Below are 20,694 nucleotides of genomic sequence, written 5' to 3'. Positions count from 1 at the left end.
AAAAGTCCAAGATCCTTTCAACTAAGCTGCCAAACAACTGCACAGATAAATTCTTCCAGTTTACAATAATACTTTGATTGCAGGATTATTCCTTTTCTTCCATGATCATTGTTAGCTCAACCTAAATAATGCAGGAAAAAACAAAAACATACAAGCTATGATGTATGAAAACTGGGTCTTATTATTACTAGTAATAATAATACAACCTAGCTCTTATACAGCACTTTTCTATCAGCAGTTCTCAAAGCACATTACAAACGTAGATATCATTATCCCCATTTTACAAATAGAGAAATTAAGGCACAGAGTGGTGAAGTGATTTGCCTTGGGTTACCCAGCTGGCCACCGGCAGAGGTGGGAATAGAACCCAGGTGTCCTGAGTCCCAATGCTGTGTAATGCTATCTCAATGGCAAATAAAAGCCAAAAGGCAATTACTTTTTCCAAGCACAACCATTTGATAACCTACTCCGGGACTAAATTGGGGTGGCTTAGAGCAGGGGTGGGCAAGCTTTTTGGCCCAAGGGCCACATCTAGGTATGGAAATTGTGTGGCAAGCCATGAATGCTCATGAAATTGGGGGTTGGGGTGCGGGACGAGGTGAGGGTTCCAGCTGGGGGTGTGGGCTCTGGGGAGGAGACAGAAATGAGGAGTTCAGGGTGCAGGAGGGGGCTCTGGGTTGGGGGTTAATGTGCGGGGTAGGGGAGGGATGAGGGCTCCGGTGGAGGATGCAGGCTCTGGGGATGGGGCTGGGGATGAGGGTTGGGGGTGCAGGAGCTCCAGGCTCGGATCAAGGGGTTCAGAGGGTGGGAGGGGGATCAGGGCTGAGTCAGGGGGTTGGGGCACAGGAGGGGGTCGGGGTGCAGGATCTGGGTGGCGCTTACCTCAAGCGGCTCCCAGAAGTAGTTGCATGTCCCCTCTCTGGCTCCTATACGGAGGGGGGACATGCCACTGGCGGGATCTCGAAGGCCAGATTAAAACATCTGAAGGGCGGGATGTGGCTCCCTGGCCATAGTTTGCCCACCTCTGGCTTAAAGCAATACAGTGAGCTGAAACCTTTTGCAAAGTGGCTGCACCTTAGGCCATGTCTATACAAGAATCATTTGCTGATATACTAAAGTACAGGATTTAGGAGTCAGAGTGGACAAGCAATTCAGCATGAGATTTCAATATGATGATGTGGCAAAAACAGTTAACTGAATTCTTGGATGTATAAACAGGGGGCACTGCATAGGAGTAGGGAGGTGATTTTGCCACTGTATATGACATTGGTGAGACTGATACTGGAATACTGCATACAGCTTTGGTGTCTACATTTTAAAAAGAATGTTAAAAACAGAGAGGGTGCAGAAGACAGCCATCAGAATGATATAAGGGCTGGAGAAAAGGCCCTACAATGAGAGCCTTCAAGAGCTCTATTTGTTTAATTTATCACAAAGAAGATCAAGAGGTGATTTCATTACAATGTCTATGTACCTTCATGGGGAGAAAATATCAGGTATTCAAGGACTCTATCTTCTAGCAGAGAAAGGCATAACAACAAGAGCCAATAGCTGGAAGCTGAAGCTTGACAAATTCAGATTAGACACAAACAGTTAACCATGAGTAATTAACCACTTGAACAAACTACCAAAGGAAGTGGTGGACTCCCCATCACTTGATATCTTCAAATCAAAACTGGATGCCTTTCTAGAAGACCCCCTTTAGTCAAACAATTCACTGGACTCAATACAGGGGTAACTGGATGAAATGTAATGGCCTGCAATATACCAGAGGTCAAACTAGACGATATAATGGTCTCATTGAGTTAAAGGCCAGAAGAATCTATGAAACCCTAATATAGACAGTTATACTGGCAAAAAAAAAAAAGTGCTTTGTCAATATGGCTTATTTTGGGGGGGGAATCGGTATGAACTATATGGTGACGAGTAATTTTGCTGGTATAAGCTGTGTCTATACCAGGATGGGTTTCTGGTGTAGCTATACCATCAAATCTTTTCTAGTGTAGGCTAGGCCTTGTGCTCCAAACGGTATGCCCTTATGGCTGCAAAGATACTGAGTGTATATCTGTGCTCTCATCCCTTTAAAGTGATGTCTGCCCAGGTCTGAAGAGAGCATGAAATGAGCTCTGAGAGGCTTTTTCTGAATGTGTTGTTAACAGTGGAGCCTAGTGAGGATAGTTAGAAAGTCAATATTGATAACTATTTCATTGACGATAGAAGCATGAGGAGAGATGGATCATATTACAAAGATCTGCACAATGAATGGCATCTCATTTTGGTATCATGAAGAGTGAGGCAAACCCGGGAGAGTGCCACAAACGGATCCCTGGAACTAACTGGCACAACCATTTCATGATTAGTAAACTCCAGATTAAGTTGCTTAAAAGAAACATCTGACATTAGACTGGGTAAAATTAAGTCAAAAGGTTCGGGAGGTCATATTTCTTTTTTATTGTTGTTTCTAAGGTTGGAGAAAGGGCAGTGAGAATGTGCAGGAGAAAAAACTTCTAGGAATTAACCTGACCATGGAGATTTAAATTTAGCTTAAGCATTCTTTTGAAACACATAGTAACCTTCCACTGTCACCAGCATAAACAAATCAAGTCAACACAATTCTCTTTTACAATACTGCAAGAAATGCAGATTATTGTGAATGCCAAAGCTATATCAAATTTCATCTTAAAAGTGTGTTTACATAGCTTTTCCTAAAACATGCATATGGACGCACACACTTTAAAATGAGGGATACTTATTGAATTCACATAGTGGTAACATTTCTTCTCTCTGAATTTGGCCCATAATTTGTAAAGTGCCCTAATATCCTTCTGGATGAAAAATGCTACAGAAATTTAAGGAATCGCTGAAGATTTACACATTATAAATGTATCTCATAAGAATCACTAAAATTTGCAAAAAGGTTTTAAAAAACCTTGTAGATATAATTTGTGTAGGTAAAAAAAATCTAGAATGAATTGTGAAGGCCGCAAATAACTAAATGATTCTGTGGTTTTGCACTTCCTAATTAAAGTTACATAATACCTCATGTCAATGAAAAATATAAAAGGCAATGAATTGGTGGTGAACTGATTGTGGCTATTTAGAAAATGAATTAGATTGCTGGGCCCCCCTCCTTTTAACATTTCGCTTCCACTTTAATCTTTTACTCCCTACTTTCACACTGAGAATCTGGGGTTGGGATTTTGTGTTGGGACTGGGTTGGGATGTGGGTGGGGGGTGGGAGAAAGTAAATAGAAGCTCCTACAATATCCATTCATACCAGATCCCTGCCTGAGGTAACCCTTTCTTCCATCCCAGCAAAGGGATCATATTGCACAAGGAGTAGGATTTTAAGAGGTTACGACAGCCGATATTTTACATGCTGGGAACATATCTTTTGAGCAGCTGGCAGAAAAGTTTAATCTCTCAGCCAATCATTTTTATATCTACCTGTCCTACAGATTCTGTGCACTGCTGGGAAGTAATGTCAGAAATCTAGCCTTATTTCCTGCTTCCACAATTTTTATTACAAAAGCATTTATTTATGCTCGCCAGAATTATTTAGCTTCAAGTTATGAATGATGCTAGACAAGGTCCAAAGAGTTCACTTCAGGGCAAGTGGAAGTCAAAATGCACATATTCTGAATCTTGAAAAGACGGGGGCCAATCACATGAAACAACTGTGCACATTCTAGGGCATACAAGGGCCAGAATTTTCAGAAGGGCTCAACTCTGCTCCCCTTCAGGTACACAAATAAATGTCCAGAGTTTCAAGAGGACTCAGCACCCAGCAGCTCCCATTCTTGTCAACAACAGAGTCTGAAAGCCACAGGGGAGAATGGGAAAATGTTGTCTCCCACTTTCAGAACAGGGGTGGACACCAATATTTTCTTCACCCCAAGTTTTGGGTGGCTAAAGAGAAGACAGCAGAGGGAACCAAGGGGATTCGGGGGAGATGGTTACTTGGGAGGAGGTGAGAAGGATAACCTCTACCCTGGGGAAAGGGAGAGGTTTGGGAGTCACTTTAGGAATGAGGAAACCTGGAGAGCAGGGAGACGGAGACGTGTAGAGACATGGAAGAAGTTTGAGCTGGGGACCTTTGTGACAGAAACGAGATCTGGGGAAGGAGGAGGGAAGGAGATCCAAGAGAGGCAGAGAAAAAAGGGGATTTAGGAGACATAGAGAGAAGACAAAGTATTGGGGACCTTGTGAGAAAGAGGGGGAGAGAGTAAAATGGGATATTTACTGATGGCCAGAGGGATATAAGAGAAGCAGAGAGGGTGAGGGGCACTTTGGAGGGGCAAATATCTGAGGATGGAGAAGAGAGGACGGTGGCCTTTCAGGGAACGAAGGAGGAGAAAATTGATTTAAGGAGGAGTAATAGGGAAACTAAAGGTAAAGTAATGTGGAAGAAAAGGGAAGAAATGGGTGTTGAAAGGAGCACAGAATGTGGGTTGTTTGGGGAGAGGGGAGAAAATGAAGGAAACTGGGTGAGTTAGAATGTGAAGTTTGGAGGCTGAGGAGGGAACCTATATTGCTTTGAGCATCATGGAAATAAGGCTTGATAGGTAACATAATTCCACTGAGAATTGCTGTGCAGAACATACAAAATGAGGATGAGCATTTGGAATTTGACGCAGAATAAGATCAGAGGCCAGTGCATGGATTCTTAAAAGTGGAGAGAGAGAGGGAGAGAGAGAGAAGTGAATGAGAGTTGGAGCATGGAGAGAGAAAGATGATTTTAGGTATGTTTTCTTTTCACAGACTGTAAGAACTCTTACAATAATGATCCAATTAAGATATATGTAGCAGGTTTTATAATATACCTAACTAGTCTATCAAGACAACATGCCAGAAATCCTTCCTGTGTTTCAACTACACAAATAGTTTTTCATGATGTAGCTATTGAGCTGTAGCTCACAAAAGCTTATGCTCAAATAAATTTGTTAGTCTCTAAGGTGCCACAAGTACTCCTTTTCTTTTTGCGAATACAGACTAACACGGCCGCTACTCTGAAACCTGCCCCTCCAGGTTTATTTAACATTTCCACCTTTTATGCTCCTTATATTGTTTGATAACCTTGAACTCATTGGTGTCCAGTATATATCATCAATAGTAGTTATGCATTCACAGCTGTATCTATAGCAACTCAAGGCAGATGTTACTTGATAATTCAGTCACTGGTTGTACAAGTTGCAATTTAAATAATAGTTGGAACTTAAAACCAAGCCTAGGAAGTCAAGTTATAGAAAATTACCACAACAAAAGATTTCAGCAACCAGATATTATTTACATTGTTTAAGTATTACTATGTACTAAACAAGCTGTAATATTCACTATAGTATTCATAGGACAAGATCAGCTATTTATTTCCATTTCAATAACACGAATAAGACAAAATAAGGGGAAGGAAAGGTACAGTACTTTTACTGTCCAGTCCGTGTAGTCTTAAGGCTGCCACATCTTGTCATGGTCAGTGGAAAAAGGGAGATATTACAATGGACAACTTGAAAACTCATCAACTTTTACACCCAAATACTCATTTCATTCTAGCTGACCAAATACTTTTATCAACACACATTTTGGCAAAAAGTTGAAAAGTTACTAAATTTTTTACAAACAACAAGGCTAAACGCAGTAGGCAGAAGCAGATATGAAAGATAAGGGGTGCCTACAAGGCACATGAGCTGCTGGGGTTCCATGGTGCTGGCACTGTACTTAGCTTGAGGTATCCATCAGTCACAACAGTCTCTTGTTAGAATATATTTCATATATCTGGAGCACCTCCCTGTGCCTTTACCTTTCCTGCCCCTTCTCTAGGTGCTGAAGTTTAAGAAAGCACTTTCTCTCTCTCTCTCTTCTTCACTACCACCCCAAAGCATTCTGCCTGTTCAGGTGTCCCCACTACTCTACCTCTGATCCAGCCTTATTATTCTAGTTTGTCCTATTACAGCAGCCTCTCTCTGCTCAAGTGGTTCTTATCCAATTCACTGACATTCACAAATTTGAAAATAGCAATTATGAAACTGACCAGATTTGTGTTGACAGTCTGTGACTGCCTGGCAAAGCAATGAGCAGCAGCAGAGGCCCTGAGGCTTTCTGTCTGCAGCCTCAGGAAAACAACACTACCATCAGTTATACTTATTTCATCATAAGGACGCCAATGTTGCCCATTTCAACCACTGGAAAATCATGAGTCTACCCCTGCCTTCCCTCTACAAAAAAAATCTATTTTTAAAAGTCTCATTTTTAAGCCAGCTTTTGTGGTCAGTTTATCTTTTAATGTCATAGCCTTTGGGGTTCATGTTCTCAAATTTTCAGCACAACTATGAGGGCTAAAGATGATTTTTAAAAAGAAATGAAAGTTGACAACCTCAGTTTATCACATACCTCCAGGAGGTGGAGCTTTAAGAAAAGCATCAAAACATGACAAAACTTGTAATAAAAGTCACGAGAGATGGCAACAGAGAGGACAATGTATATTTGAAATGAAAGATTATTCTGCAAAAAATGACATAGTATTGTGGGAGAAAGAGACTATACACAGAGTTTATTTTAAACTAGCCACTACTGAATAGGCAATTGGATATTTTCAAACAACTTTCTTTTGCAATAACGTTTTGTACAAAAAAAAAGATATTGAATGTTGGACATTGATTACAGAGAGTGCAACTGAAACATTAGTTAGAGCTGCTAGATACCCTTCTAGCTCTACATTGCATCGAACAAACCTTAGTTTATATGATCTGTCCTCTTATTTCAGAGTAACAGCCGTGTTAGTCTGTCTTTGCAAAAAGAAAAGGAGTACTTGTGGCACCTTAGAGACTAACCAATTTATTTGAGCATGAGCTTTCGTGAGCTACAGCTCACTTCATCGGATGCAGTGAGCTGTAGCTCACGAAAGCTCATGCTCAAATAAATTGGTTAGTCTCTAAGGTATCACAAGTACTCCTTTTCTTTTTGTCCTCTTATTATATCTTTAAAGTCAAGTATAAAAAGTAAAGAATTTTGTCCACAACATTTACACAGCAGTATTTTAATTATCTCTAATTTTCTAAGATCATCGTTATACCCAATGTAGGCATTATGTGTTGGCATATATTTTATTGATCACCAGCACAAAAAACAGTAACTTCACAAATCTTTAAAAACATCCTCCCCGAGCTGTCTGGTTTAAGCTTAATTGGTCTTGAAGGTTTCCTATTGTCTCCAGATTTCAGTATAATTAACGCTGCTTTTCATTATAATTGAAAATAGCTAAATCTGCTGTAAACTTTATCATCTTAAAGATCTCAAAAAACAAAAGATTCAAGTGGATCTAACATGAATTGTGTATCTCTGGGGCAGACATCTGTCATTCAATTCAATGTCTCAAAAAAACCCATCCAAGCAACTCTGTTCTACTGTCTGATCAGCAGCTGGAGCTGTTCAGTGTTATTCTAGAGACTTCATACAAAACCCATGTATTAGCTCTAACCAAATATAGCTTCAAATGCTCATGCTGGGCTTGGGATATCCCTTGTCCAGGGAACATTTCTCCTCCGCACTCTGTCAGGAAAAGGTTACTGTGGTTGAAGTTTAATTCTAAATACCCAAATGATCTCGGATACCTTGTAAATAGTTTGTACATACATAATCTTATTCTGGCTCCATTGAAAGAATGTTGTCTCTAATAAAGACACAATAAATGGCATGCAACTGAAACACCAATACATTTTCTTCCAAACTCATTTCAAGAAGGGATCTCTGCTTCACCAAGCAGAGAAAGATGTTTTTCTCCTTGCATCAGACAGAAGCAAGTAGAAGCTTTCGTATATTTGTCTCATGACAACATTTCATCTTAATACAATCTGGTCATAGCAGCTACTGCAGAAAATTGCTCGCAGTTTGCTGGCACCATGGGAGACCATCATTACTGACAAGATTGAGAAACCCATCGATGACAGTTCAAGACTCAATCTAACTGTGCTATCCAATAGCTGTGCTTTTTTATTAGGGCTATTTTCTTGCATTTCTTTAATTCTTATTCATGTCCATTGGTCCTTGACTCACATTGAAATTCACTGCAATAAAGCCTTCAGTTCAACTGAATTCAATTTCAGAAGTCATCAAAATATAAGATTTATACAGTAATTTTTAGAAATCCTTCGGACTACCACCTATTCAGGTGAGGACATGCACTTTGTATGCTTTGCTTCTACATGATTTCAGAGACATTCATCCTCGTCCACACAGGAATCATGCCCAGCAGCTTATCTGAGTCAGGTTAAGAAGGCTTGATTCACTTTCTCTATAAACGTTTGGCAGGAACAAGTTAGCCCCTCTGTTAACTTTGTTCACCAGATCTGTGCACGGTAGTAACCTTTTATTCTCAGAAAAATAAGTTCAGCTGTACTGCTTAGGATCATATATTCAACACTAGACTGAAAATCCTACTGAGAACACCTAGGATTCAGGATCCCAATTCAACTCCAATTGAAGTCAGTGGAAAGGCTCCCGTTGACTTTACTGGGAGCTGGACTGAGCCTTGGAAATTGAGACAAATTTCCAGCACATAAAATATTCTAGTAAGGGCTGGTCTAAACTGGGAACTTTCATCCATGTAGTTACATCTCTCAGGGGTGTGAAAAATCCACGCTCCTGAGAGATATAGCTATGCTGACTTACTCCCCGGTGTAGACAATGCTAGGTCATGGACCTAGCTGTCGCCTCTGGGGGAGATTACCTACGCCAATGGGAAAACCACTCCTGTCAGTATAGAAAGTGTTAACACTGAAGCACCACAACTGTGCTATTGTAGCACTTTAAGTGTAGACAGAACCTTAGGCACAAGCCACAGAATAAGCAGCTGGGCTCAAACTGTACTGGAGGAGATGAGGCAGGGAAGATCCCAACGGTTCTTCCGGGATACTCAAAGAACCATCTTACCGACCCTTCCCAGAAGCCCACAGCTGGGTCCAGCCAAAGTGAAGTCATCACATGCTGATTCTATTATGGTCAGCATGTTAAGCTGTCATGTCAACTATATAATCAGTGTGACTTTAACCAGTGCTAGAAAGATGCTCCTTTGTTTCATCATTACATTACATAAAACAAATGGAGAAGTGAGATAGATCCTGGTACGAAGCCAATATTAGCAAAAACATTGGCAACATACCAAGGATGAGCTGAACTCATGTAATCCAGGAAGAAGCAAAAGAAAAAAACTGAAATATTCATTAGAGAGACTGCCTTATTGTTTAACTGTACTCCATCTGCCTATATGCATCTGTTGTCTCTTGTTTTATATTTAGATTGTAAGCCCCCTGGGGCAGGGACCATTTTTTTGTTCTGCGTGCATACACAGCACCTAGTAAGTACAATGGGGACCTGATTCATGAGTAGGGTGCCTAGGCACTACAGTAGTACAAATAAGAGACTTTAAATGGAAACAAGATGTTGCATTCTATGATATAGTAACCCATTCTGAAACACCAAGGCCACACTTTAAAAAGACAAGTGACAAGATTTACACATTGTGTGAGTGCAAAATAATAAATAATGGCATACCCATTTCCTAAGGACAGCCAGGAAGTTGAACCAGCTATTTTAAAGCATTCATCTAAGTTGCCTTGGAGAGAGAATTTAAATTTGCACGCTCCTCTCAGAACACAGCTTCCCCAACCACCACCATGAGCAAATAACTAAAGAACAACAAGCCACTTCTGTGGACAAAAGGAAATTAGATACGCAAGTGTAAGAGAATGATCTAAAAGAAATAAAACTTGTAACCTTTTTCTGTTCTTTTGTATATCTCTGATACTAGTGGCCTACAAATTCAATGCTATGAAAATAGTGAATTTTAGAAATTAAATTCAAGGTTATATCTTACACTGTCCTCTCCCCTACTTCCCTATCTGTCCCTCTTTTAAATAAAATATATAAAGCAATCTTCACCTGTGATACAGAGGGTCAATATCAGGTCCTCTGTACCATGGAAGCCACACACAGCAGAGGAGCTGTGAGAGAGGACTGGGGGGGCCATGAAGGGCTATCTGTGCATCACCTCTGTACCATGAAAAGGGCCTCCATGCAAGGTATTTTGCAAAGCTGCAGCAGGGTAGACTGTGGGAGGAGCAGTGATTCAGTGGCTACAACCCTCTGTGCATGGATGTGTTCTGGCAGACCTCTCACCCTATAAGCTGGTGTAGCCGGTCAGTGCCCTGACCCTGAATTAAGGGGGTGAATATCACCTCAATCACTCTAGTCTCCCATGATGTGGAGAAAAAAATGGAACACGTGACTGAAGCTTTCTTTAAAGCCTCAAAGACCAGACAGCCTATAAAGAGAAGCTGAAGTTTGTTATATTTTAAATCTCCTGATTCCTTAGGCCTGATTGATGAATGCTTGGTGTTGGTAATACGGGTAACTGCCACAGCCATAGGTATTCTGTTTTTGCCAAACCATTATGGATTTCTTCCGCTCTTCTGTATAGCTATGTGTAGATTTCAGCAATATGCAGTACGGGCATTTGCTTCCATTACTGATGACTTTTGGTTAAGCAGAATATAGGATTTTGTCAGTTTTGAGAGATACCATGCAGTGAAAAGACAAAATTACAATACATTTATCAAAGCTGGATTAATTTTTCAATCAGATTCATTTGCTTATGTGTTGTATCCTTCCCCACTCTCCTTCATCTGTCCATATCATTAGATTTTGAGCCCTTTAGGGCAGGGACAGTCTCTTTTCTGTGATTGTACAGCACCAAAACAATGGGGTCCTCATCTTGATTGGGGCCTCTGGGCACTACCAGAACATAAATATTTATTACTATTAATATATTTAAATGTCTCCTTGCTGGTAATACTTATAATGACTCCTGACTTTATTAAAGAGTTTTAAAACTTAATTCTCAATACTTATACTCTCCATTTAATGTTTTCAACATATTTACAATTGACAAAGCAAATTTCACATTAGTTAGCATCTAATCCGTTTCATTTCCTCTTAATCAGACATCTTCAGGATATTGCAGTGTTTGGGTTGCATACTCTGCAGGGGGTATAAAAATTAATTGCTTAAAGTGAAATGGTTAAGTGGGGAAAATTCATGGAAACAATTCTATTCATGTTAGTTTTTTCAAAAGCTTGGATTTGGGCCTAAATTATCAGTGTTCCTTTTAAAAAGGAACTCCAGTATTTTCTTATCAAACATTTTAAAAGGAGATGATATTTTTTAAAATATCTATTTTTATGCTTTAATTTGCCTCTAGTGACTATTATCACTGATCTTATCCCATGGAGACTGCCATTTTTCTACTAATTTTAGAATGCTGAATTTAAGCAAGTTTCAATATATATGTACAGCTTCTATTTTTGTATTATATTTCCAGGGGTAGAGTCAGGAATTTATGACAAAGATAGTAAACCCGCACTGTGATCTGGAACATGGCATGCCTCTGAGCAACCCCCTTTTTCTCTGTTTCTTCAGCCCAGTCCTCATAGAAGATCCTACTTCTCAAGACAAGCTTTCCTCCCATCTTGCCTCAGCACTAGACCCATCTACTGTCCTAGGAAGCGTACAGTTCTGTAAGAGTACAGGAGTGAAGGAGTTAAGGTGATGGTGTTGTGTCCTTTGTTCTTTAATAACAAACATAATATGATATGAACCACATAGTCTGGGTGGGGTCCAGATAATCCCATTTACTAAATATACCCAACATGCAAGACCTAGCTACATACATAAATGGCTGGTCAGATTGGGTTCTGAGGACTTCTAAAACATAGAATGTGGTGAGAATTACAGAGGGCTCGAGAACTACCGGTATTTCAAGGAGATACCCTATTCCTGAACACTGTCAACAGGGACTAAAAATCAGAGGTACCAGCACCATTCAGGGATGGGTTCACAGGTTCTTTCTACTTCACCTAAGGCTTCTGGACACCACTTGACAGTAAAATCAAGAAATCCAAGTTCAAATCAAATAACTGTTTTATTTTTTTAAAATAATGAAACTTACATAAGGATGGTGCCTAAAGTCCTATGCGTTTCCCAGTGATTTCAGTACAGAATGGGCTTACTCTTGTTCCAATTAGTCTTCCATCCAGCCTCTTAACAGAAATGGCAGACAATGGACTAATTTTACCTTTATGTTGACTATGTAATTTAAAAAATGATATGTCTATTTAATCCTAAAGTTATGGGGGGAAAAACACACAGGGATTTTTTCTTTAATCAAAGTACAGCAATTTCAAAAGTTTTTATCTCGGTCTGAAAGGTCTGTTTGCCCCACAAGTATGGTAGAGTCAGGACTTCTTTATCACATCTATATATTGCTCTCCCTTGAGGGTGAAGCATGGTCAGAAACCATTCAGTTTTAGCCATGGTTGCAGCTAATTTCACTGTCAGTAGCTTGAAACAGCAGATGCATTACATATTAGGCAAAAATACCCACCACTGCCAATTCAGTTCACTGTAGTAATCAATATATTTACAAACTGATCAGGCAGCTTGTGACATATCTGTATATAAATTCTCTAAGTCTCTGCCCTAATACAGAATTTAGGAAGAGGAATTAGAGCATATTAAAGAGTCGTGTGTGTGTGTATACATATACACTTTATATACCTATAAATCTATACTATATATCTGTTTTATATATCTATATCTATCTATATATATTAGGGCTATCAAGTGATTAAAAATTAATTGTGATTAATTGTGCGATTAATCATATGGTTGAACAATAATATAATATTTATTTAAATATTTTTGGGTGTTTTCTACATTTTCAAATACATTGTTTTAAATTACAACACAATACAAAGTGTACGGTGCTCACTTTATTTTTGATTACAAGTATTTGCACTGTTAAAAAAAAGAAAAAGTACTTTTCAATTCACCTAATACAAGTACTGTGGTGCAATCTCTTTATCATGAAAGTTGAAATTACAAGTGTGGAATTATGTACCGAAAAAAAAGCTTTAGAGCCTGCAAGTCCACTCAGTTCTACTTCTTATTAGACAAACAAGTTTGTTTACATTTGCAGGAGATAATGCTGCCCTCTTTTTGTTTACAATGTTACCTGAAAGTGAGAACAGGTGTTTTCATGGCATTGTTGTAGCCGGTGTCGCAAGATATTTACGTGCCAGATGCGCTAGAGATTCATATGGCCCTCCATGCTTCAACCACTGTTCCAGGGGACATGTGTCCGTGCTGATGACGGGTTCTGCTCAATAACAATTCAAAGCAGTGCCAACCGACACATGTTCATTTTCATTACCTGAGTCAGATACCACTAGCAGAAGGTTGATTTTCTTTTTTGGTGGTTCGGGTTCTGTAGTTTCCGCATTGGAGTGTTGCTCTTTTAAGACTTCTGAAAGCATGCTCCACCCCTCGTCCCTCTCAGATTTTGGAAGGCACTTCAGATTCTTAAACCTTGGGTTGAGGGCTGTAGCTATCTTTAGAAATCTCACATCGGTACCTTCTTTGCGTTTTGTGAAATCTGCAGTGAACGTATTCTTAATAATGAGCAGCATGTGCTGGGTCATTATCCGAGTATGCTATAACATGAAATATATGGGAGAATGTGGGTAAAACAGAGCAGCGGACATATAATTCTCTCCCCAAGGAGTTCAGTCACAAATTTAATTAACACATTATTTTTTAACGAGCATCATCAGCATGGAAGCATGTCCTCTGGAATGGTGGCCGAAGCATGAAGGGGGATACAAATGTTTAGCATATCTGGCATATAAATACCTTGCAATGCTGGCTACAATTGTGCCATGCAAATGCTTGTTCTCACTTTCAAGTGACATTGTAAATAAGAAGAGGGCAGCATTATCTCCTGTAAATGTAAACAAACTTGTTTGTCTTAGCGATTGGCTGAACAAGAAGTAGGACTGAGTGGACTTGTAGGCTCTGAAGTTTACATTTTTTCTTTTTGAGTGCAGTTATATAACAAAAAAATCTACATTTGTAAGTTGCACTTTCACGACAAAGAGATTGCACTACAGTACTTGTATGAAAGGAACTGAAAAATAGTATTTCTTTTGTTTATCATTTTTACAGTGCAAATATTTGTAATCAAAAATACTATACACTTTGATTTTGATTACAACACAGACTACAATATATATGAAAATGTAGAAAAACATACAAAATATTTAATAAATTTCAATTGGTATTATAATGTTTAACAGTGCGATTAAAACTATGATAAATTGCGATTAATTTTTTGAGTTAATCGTGTGCGTTAACTGCGATTAATCAACAGCCCTAATTATATATATGTGTGTGTATATATATATGTGTGTGTGTGTATATAAAAAACAGAGCTAGCCAAACTTGATAAGCAGCTTATGCTATACCACATAAATAACTCATATAGAAGGTTAACAAAACATTGACCTAAATCAGGTAGTTATAGAGCAAATGCCAAGATTCTGTTGTTTCAGCACCTTCCCTATGGTAAAGATGAGAAGAGAATAAGCCTTCTTATATGTTCTTCTTTACTACCCTTGCAGATGGTCAGAATAGCTGGCTTTCTGGTGTGTGCAGGTGTTTTATTCATAAACTACTATCACCTCATTCCTTCCAAGTCAAAAGTAAAATGCCTGAAGCAATACACAAGTGTCCACTGAAAAGCACCCCAGCTACACAAGAATGAATTAGTGAAAATGAAAAGCTAGCTAATTGGTGAAGTCATAAATTACTTCTGATTTATAGGCAAATGACATCTGAGTTCACTCAGTGTTCAGGTGTTACTGGGGTCACAAGTTTACTCTTGTCAATTGCCCACAGAAACAGAACCACATGAATGTCACACATACCGCTTGAAGCTAATTTTTGCTTCTTTTGTAAATTCGGGAAACATTATAAACAATCAGATACAGCCATAAAATTAAAGGGCTTGCATTAAAGACATTTAATTTATCTCTACTGTTCAACTAGGAAAAAAATCTGGTCTTTAAGAACAATGTAATTAAAAACAGCTTAAAATCTATGGCTCTGCTAGGTGTTCTGACAGTGTGAAAAACGTGTCTTTTAATATGATGACACAAGTCCAACAAAAATAATTTTGAATAGTGGTATGTATACACCAATCTGAAGCTCAGTTACTCGTTCTTCAGAAAAGTATTTTCACTGAAACATAGGTTGCTAAATCACTGAAGCATGTGCAAAAGTTTTATCCCAAATCTCTAAGATGCGAGTCCTGGCTAGGGTCCAGATTCTGTAAACACTTTCTTATGGAAACAGTGCATTTGACATCCGTTCAACTACTTGCATGGTTAAGAGGAGCAGAACTAGGATAATGTTTTTTACTAAGCAGAGTTACTATGCGTTTCTGACTTGACACAGAAAAAGTATTCAGGGCAACTTTTCAGTTTTCATGACATGCATTTCTATTGCTGATCCGCTAAAAGACTTTATTTTATTTTTACTAAATGACTGAGAAAGTACGATGGTGCATTTTATTTGCCCGTTCAGCCCTCATCAGGAAGTGACCAACTGCTGAATCAGAAAGTTTTGTAAAAAGCTTCTCCATAAAGCGGTTCTATACTGGATTAATTCCATTCCACCTTTTTGTTCCTCTTGTTGAATTACTGGGCATGGATTTTTCAAACAAAGCCCTTGCTGCCTACTATTAATCCTTTTGGGTAAGCAAATCAGCAAGACTTTTAATCACTAGGATTGATACAAACACTACTAGTAAAGCATCAGATGCCATCTGCCAATTTCACAACTACCAGATCATGACTAAATGAAAGTACAAGATAAACAGCACAGTACCGAAAGCCACAACTGAATTAAAAATCAGATCCATGACAGGGGAGATGGATTACTGTTTTATTCTACTATAACCCATCGCATAGTTAGATCTGGACATACCATTCCTTTTATGGTATCATACACTTCAAACAGCAGGTCTAAGCATAAACATATTTCTGCATATTATATGACCCTGGAGCAGTAATGCAGAATCATTCAAATACACCTTTCAAATTACGCTCATTCCCACATTGTCTTGTTTCCTCATTGTCAACAAATTTACCATATCTGCTTAGCAAAGGCCTCCATAGTGGGAAACAGCATTTTAAAGTGAGGCACAAGTCTTTTGACACTTCATGCACAGATTCTGTAATTTCTCTCTCTCTCTCACACACACACACACCACAAACCAATTTGATACAATATGAATCCCTGCAACATTGCGACAGGTCAGTCTCACAATGGACCAATCACTAAAACCAAATGCATCAAAAAACTGATAATGCCCTCTGCTAAACACAGGGAAATATATGGGTGACCCCCCTGCACTGCAGCCCCAAGACTTGAGTAACTCTGTTCCCCAAGCCACAGCATGGAGAGAGAGCTCCTCCGGTCCTGAACACCCCGAACACTGAACACCCCTGCCCCACCCCTTGCCCTGCCCCTTCCCCGAGGCCCCACCCCATCCCACCCACCCCTGCCCAACACCTTCTCAGAGGCCCCACCCCCACTCGCTCCATTCACCCTCCCTCCCTCGCTTGCTTTCCCCACCCTCATTCAATTTCACTGAGCTGAGGCAGGGGATTGGGGTGCACGAGGGGGCTCCGGGCTGGGATGGGGGTTAGGGTGTGGGGGGGAAAGAGCTCCAGCTGGGGGTGTGGGCTATGGGGTGTGGCTAAGGATGAGGGAGCTGGGGTACAGGAGGGGGCTCTGCGCTGTGGCCGCAGGGTTCGGAGTACGGGAGTGGGTGCAGGCTCCAGCTAGGGGGTAGGATCTGGGGTGGGGCTGGGGATGAGGAATTTGGGATGGAGGATGGAGTTCTGGGCTGGGGCAGAGGGTTGGGGTACAGGAGGGGTGTGGGGTCCTGGTGGCACTTACCACGGTTCCCAGGAAGCAGCCACCAGGTCCCTTAGGCACATGGGTGGCCAGGAAGGCTCTGTGCGCTGCCTTCGCACCCACAGGTGCTGGTCCCGCAGCTCCCATTGGTCGCAGTTCCCTGCCAATGGGAGCTGTGGAGCTAGCACTAGGGGTGGGGGCAGTGCGCAGAGGTACTCCCGGGCCACCCATGCACCTAGGGGCTGCAAGGACCTGGCGGCCACTTCCGGGAGCCGCACAGAGCTAGGGCAGGCAGGGAACATGCCTTAGCCCCTGGCCCCCACTGTGCCACCCACCGGACTTTTAATGGCCCAGTCGGCAGTGCCAACTGGATCCGCCAGGCTCCCTTTTCGACCTGGCATTCTAGTGACAACAAGACACCTTGCAACCCCAGGGCTCCAGGTGCTGGGGCTTCCCCTGACCACCCCGCAGCTTCTGCCAGACCTCCAGGCTTCAGCCACCCTGCGGCAGATTTCTGTTGGGACGTCCATTTTTCTGGGGTCCTCCAATTGTCTGAGGCCCCTGGGCATGGGCCCTGTGGACCCATTGGATAATACACCAGTGACAGGCATCTAAACTGCTTCTTGTAGTTCAGCCCTCTGAGTTCTCTTGGCCCTTTTTATAAGGCCCAGGTTCTCATCCAGATATCACCTGACTGCACTAATCCCACCCACTCAAGCTGAGCTGAGCGGCAGCTAATTATGGCACAGGTGGGGCAAGTCCCATTTCCCCCCTTAAAAGGGCCAGTTTTTCTGCCACAGAAGGGAGATGGTTAGCTAGCAGTTAGGATTGCCACAATAAAACCCAAGGTGACTGGGAATGGGAATGGGAATAATGCTGGGTGTCTAACAAAACAATTACAGTTTGCATGTGATGAGAAGTAACTAGATTTAGGTTAGATGTGTGGCAGAATACAGCCACAGAATGTATGCCTGGAAGGGACTTCCAGAGATCATCTAGCCCTGGTCTACACTAGGACTTTAGATCGAATTTAGCAGCGTTAAATCGATTTAAACCTGCACCCGTCCACACAATGAAGCCCTTTATTTCGACTTAAAGGGCTCTTAAAATCGATTTCCTTACTCCACCCCTGACAAGTGGATTAGCGCTTAAATCGACGTTGCCGGCTCGAATTTGGGGTACTGTGGACACAATTCGATGGTATTGGCCTCCGGGAGCTATCCCAGAGTGCTCCATTCTGACCGCTCTGGACAGCGCTCTCAACTCAGATGCACTGGCCAGGTAGACAGGAAAAGAACCGCGAACTTTTGAATCTCATTTCCTGTTTGGCCAGCGTGGCAAGCTGCAGGTGACCATGCAGAGCTCATCAGCAGAGGTGACCATGATGGAGTCCCAGAATCGCAAAAGAGCTCCAGCATGGACTGAACGGGAGGTACGGGATCTGATCGCTGTTTGGGGAGAGGAATCCGTGCTATCAGAACTCCGTTCCAGTTTTCGAAATGCCAAAACCTTTCTGAAAATCTCCCAGGGCATGAAGGACAGAGGCCATAACAGGGACCCGAAGCAGTGCCGCGTGAAACTGAAGGAGCTGAGGCAAGCCTACCAGAAAACCAGAGAGGCGAACGGCCGCTCTGGGTCAGAGCCCCAAACATGCCGCTTCTATGATGAGCTGCATGCCATTTTAGGGGGTTCAGCCACCACTACCCCAGCCGTGTTGTTTGACTCCTTCAATGGAGATGGAGGCAATACAGAAGTAGGTTTTGGGGACGAAGAAGATGATGAGGAGGAGGTTGTAGATAGCTCACAGCAAGCAAGCGGAGAAACCGGTTTTCCCGACAGCCAGGAACTGTTTCTCACCCTAGACCTGGAGCCAGTACCCCCCGAACCCACCCAAGGCTGCCTCCTGGACTCAGCAGGCGGAGAAGGGACCTCTGGTGAGTGTACCTTTTAAAATGCTATACATGGTTTAAAAGCAAGCATGTGAAAGGATTACTTTGCCCTGGCATTTGCGGTTCTGCCTTTGCAAAAGGTTTCTGGGGAGGGCAGCCTTATTTCGTCCTTCATGGTAGGACACTTTACCACTCCAGGCCAGCAACACGTACTGGGGAATCACTGTAGAACAAAGCATTGCAGTGTATGTTTGCTGGCATTCAACCAAAATCCGTTCACGCGGTGGGAGGAGGCAAAATGCGACCTTGTAACGAAAGCACATGTGCTATGTATGTAATGTTAACTTTCAAGGTTTACCCTGAAAGAGTGTAGCCACTGTTTTATAAAATGTGTCTTTTTAAATACCGCTGTCCCTTTTTTTTTCTCCACCAGCTGCATGTGTTTCAATGATCACAGGATCTTCTCCTTCCCAGAGGCTAGTGAAGCTTAGAAAGAAAAAAAAACGCACTCGCGATGAAATGTTCTCCGAGCTCATGCTGTCCTCCCACACTGACAGAGCACAGACGAATGCGTGGAGGCAAATAATGTCAGAGTGCAGGAAAGCACAAAATGACCGGGAGGAGAGGTGGAGGGCTGAAGAGAGTAAGTGGCGGGCTGAAGAGAGTAAGTGGCGGGCTGAAGACAGGGCTGAAGCTCAAAGGTGGCGGCAGCGTGATGAGAGGAGGCAGGATTCAATGCTGAGGCTGCTGCAGGACCAAACCAGTATGCTCCAGTGTATGGTTGAGCTGCAGCAAAGGCAGCTGGAGCACAGACTGCCACTGCAGCCCCTCTGTAACCAACCGCCCTCCTCCCCAAGTTCCATAGCCTCCACACCCAGACGCCCAAGAACACGGTGGGGAGGCCTCCGGCCAACCAGCCACTCCCCCACAGAGGATTGCCCAAAAAAAAGAAGGCTGTCATTCAATAAATTTTAAAGTTGTAAACTTTTAAAGTGCTGTGCTTAAAGTGCTGTGTGGCATTTTCCTTCCCTCCTCCACCACCCCTCCTGGGATACCTTGGTAGTCATCCCCCTATTTGTGTGATGAATGAATAACGAATGCATGACTGTGAAGCAGCAATGACTTTATTGGCTCTGCAAGCAATGATTAAAGGGAGGAGGGGAGGGTGGTTAGCTTACAGGGAAGTAGAGTGAACCAAGGGGCGGGGGGGTTCATCAAGGAGAAACAAACAGAACTTTTACACCGTAGCCTGGCCAGTCATGAAACTGTTTTTCAAAGCTTCTCTGATGCGTACCGCGCCCTCCTGTGCTCTTCTAACCGCCCTGGTGTCTGGCTGCGCGTAACCAGCAGCCAGGCGATTTGCCTCAACCTCCCACCCCGCCATAAACGTCTCCCCCTTACTCTCACAGATATTGTGGAGCACACAGCAAGCAGTAATAACAGTGGGAATATTGGTTTCGCTGAGGTCTAAGCGAGTCAATAAACTGCGCCAGCGCGCCTTTAAACGTCCAAATGCACATTCTACCACCATTCTGCACTTGCTCAGCCTGTAGTTGAACAGCTCCTGACCACTGTCCAGGCTGCCTGTGTACGGCTTCATGAGCCATGGCATTAAGGGGTAGGCTGGGTCCCCAAGGATACATATAGGCATTTCAACATCCCCAACAGTTATTTTCTGGTCTGGGAATAAAGTCCCTTCCTGCAGCTTTTGAAACAGACCAGAGTTCCTGAAGATGCGAGCATCATGCACCTTTCCCGGCCATCCCACGTTGATGTTGGTGAAACGTCCCTTGTGATCCACCAGAGCTTGCAGCACTATTGAAAAGTACCCCTTGCGGTTTATGTACTCGGCGGCTTGGTGCTCCGGTGCCAAGATAGGGATATGGGTTCCATCTATAGCCCCACCACAGTTAGGGAATCCCATTGCAGCAAAGCCATCCACTATGACCTGCACATTTCCCAGGGTCACTACCCTTGATATCAGCAGATCTTTGAT

The 20,694-nt window shown here is 42.1% G+C and overlaps 2 protein-coding genes across 3 annotated transcripts in view; one reads left to right on the top strand and one right to left on the bottom strand.

Moving 5' to 3' along the window:
- The window catches only part of SASH1 (SAM and SH3 domain containing 1), an 890,912-nt gene that overhangs the window by 586,062 nt on the left and 284,156 nt on the right, over positions 1-20,694 (bottom strand). The window lies entirely within an intron of this gene.
- LOC142071426 (uncharacterized) lies at positions 17,836-19,763 on the top strand. Its single transcript, XM_075126199.1, has 2 exons — positions 17,836-18,743; positions 19,132-19,763. The coding sequence occupies exons 1-2, from the start codon at positions 18,164-18,166 to the stop codon at positions 19,671-19,673; spliced, it is 1,122 nt and encodes a 373-aa protein (XP_074982300.1). The 5' UTR covers positions 17,836-18,163; the 3' UTR covers positions 19,674-19,763.

This window comes from Caretta caretta, chromosome 3 (assembly GCF_965140235.1).
Source record: "Caretta caretta isolate rCarCar2 chromosome 3, rCarCar1.hap1, whole genome shotgun sequence".
Lineage (NCBI taxonomy): Eukaryota > Metazoa > Chordata > Testudines > Cheloniidae > Caretta > Caretta caretta.
The sequence above is the reverse complement of the archived record's forward strand: the minus strand, read 5'-3'. Positions and strand labels throughout refer to the sequence as shown.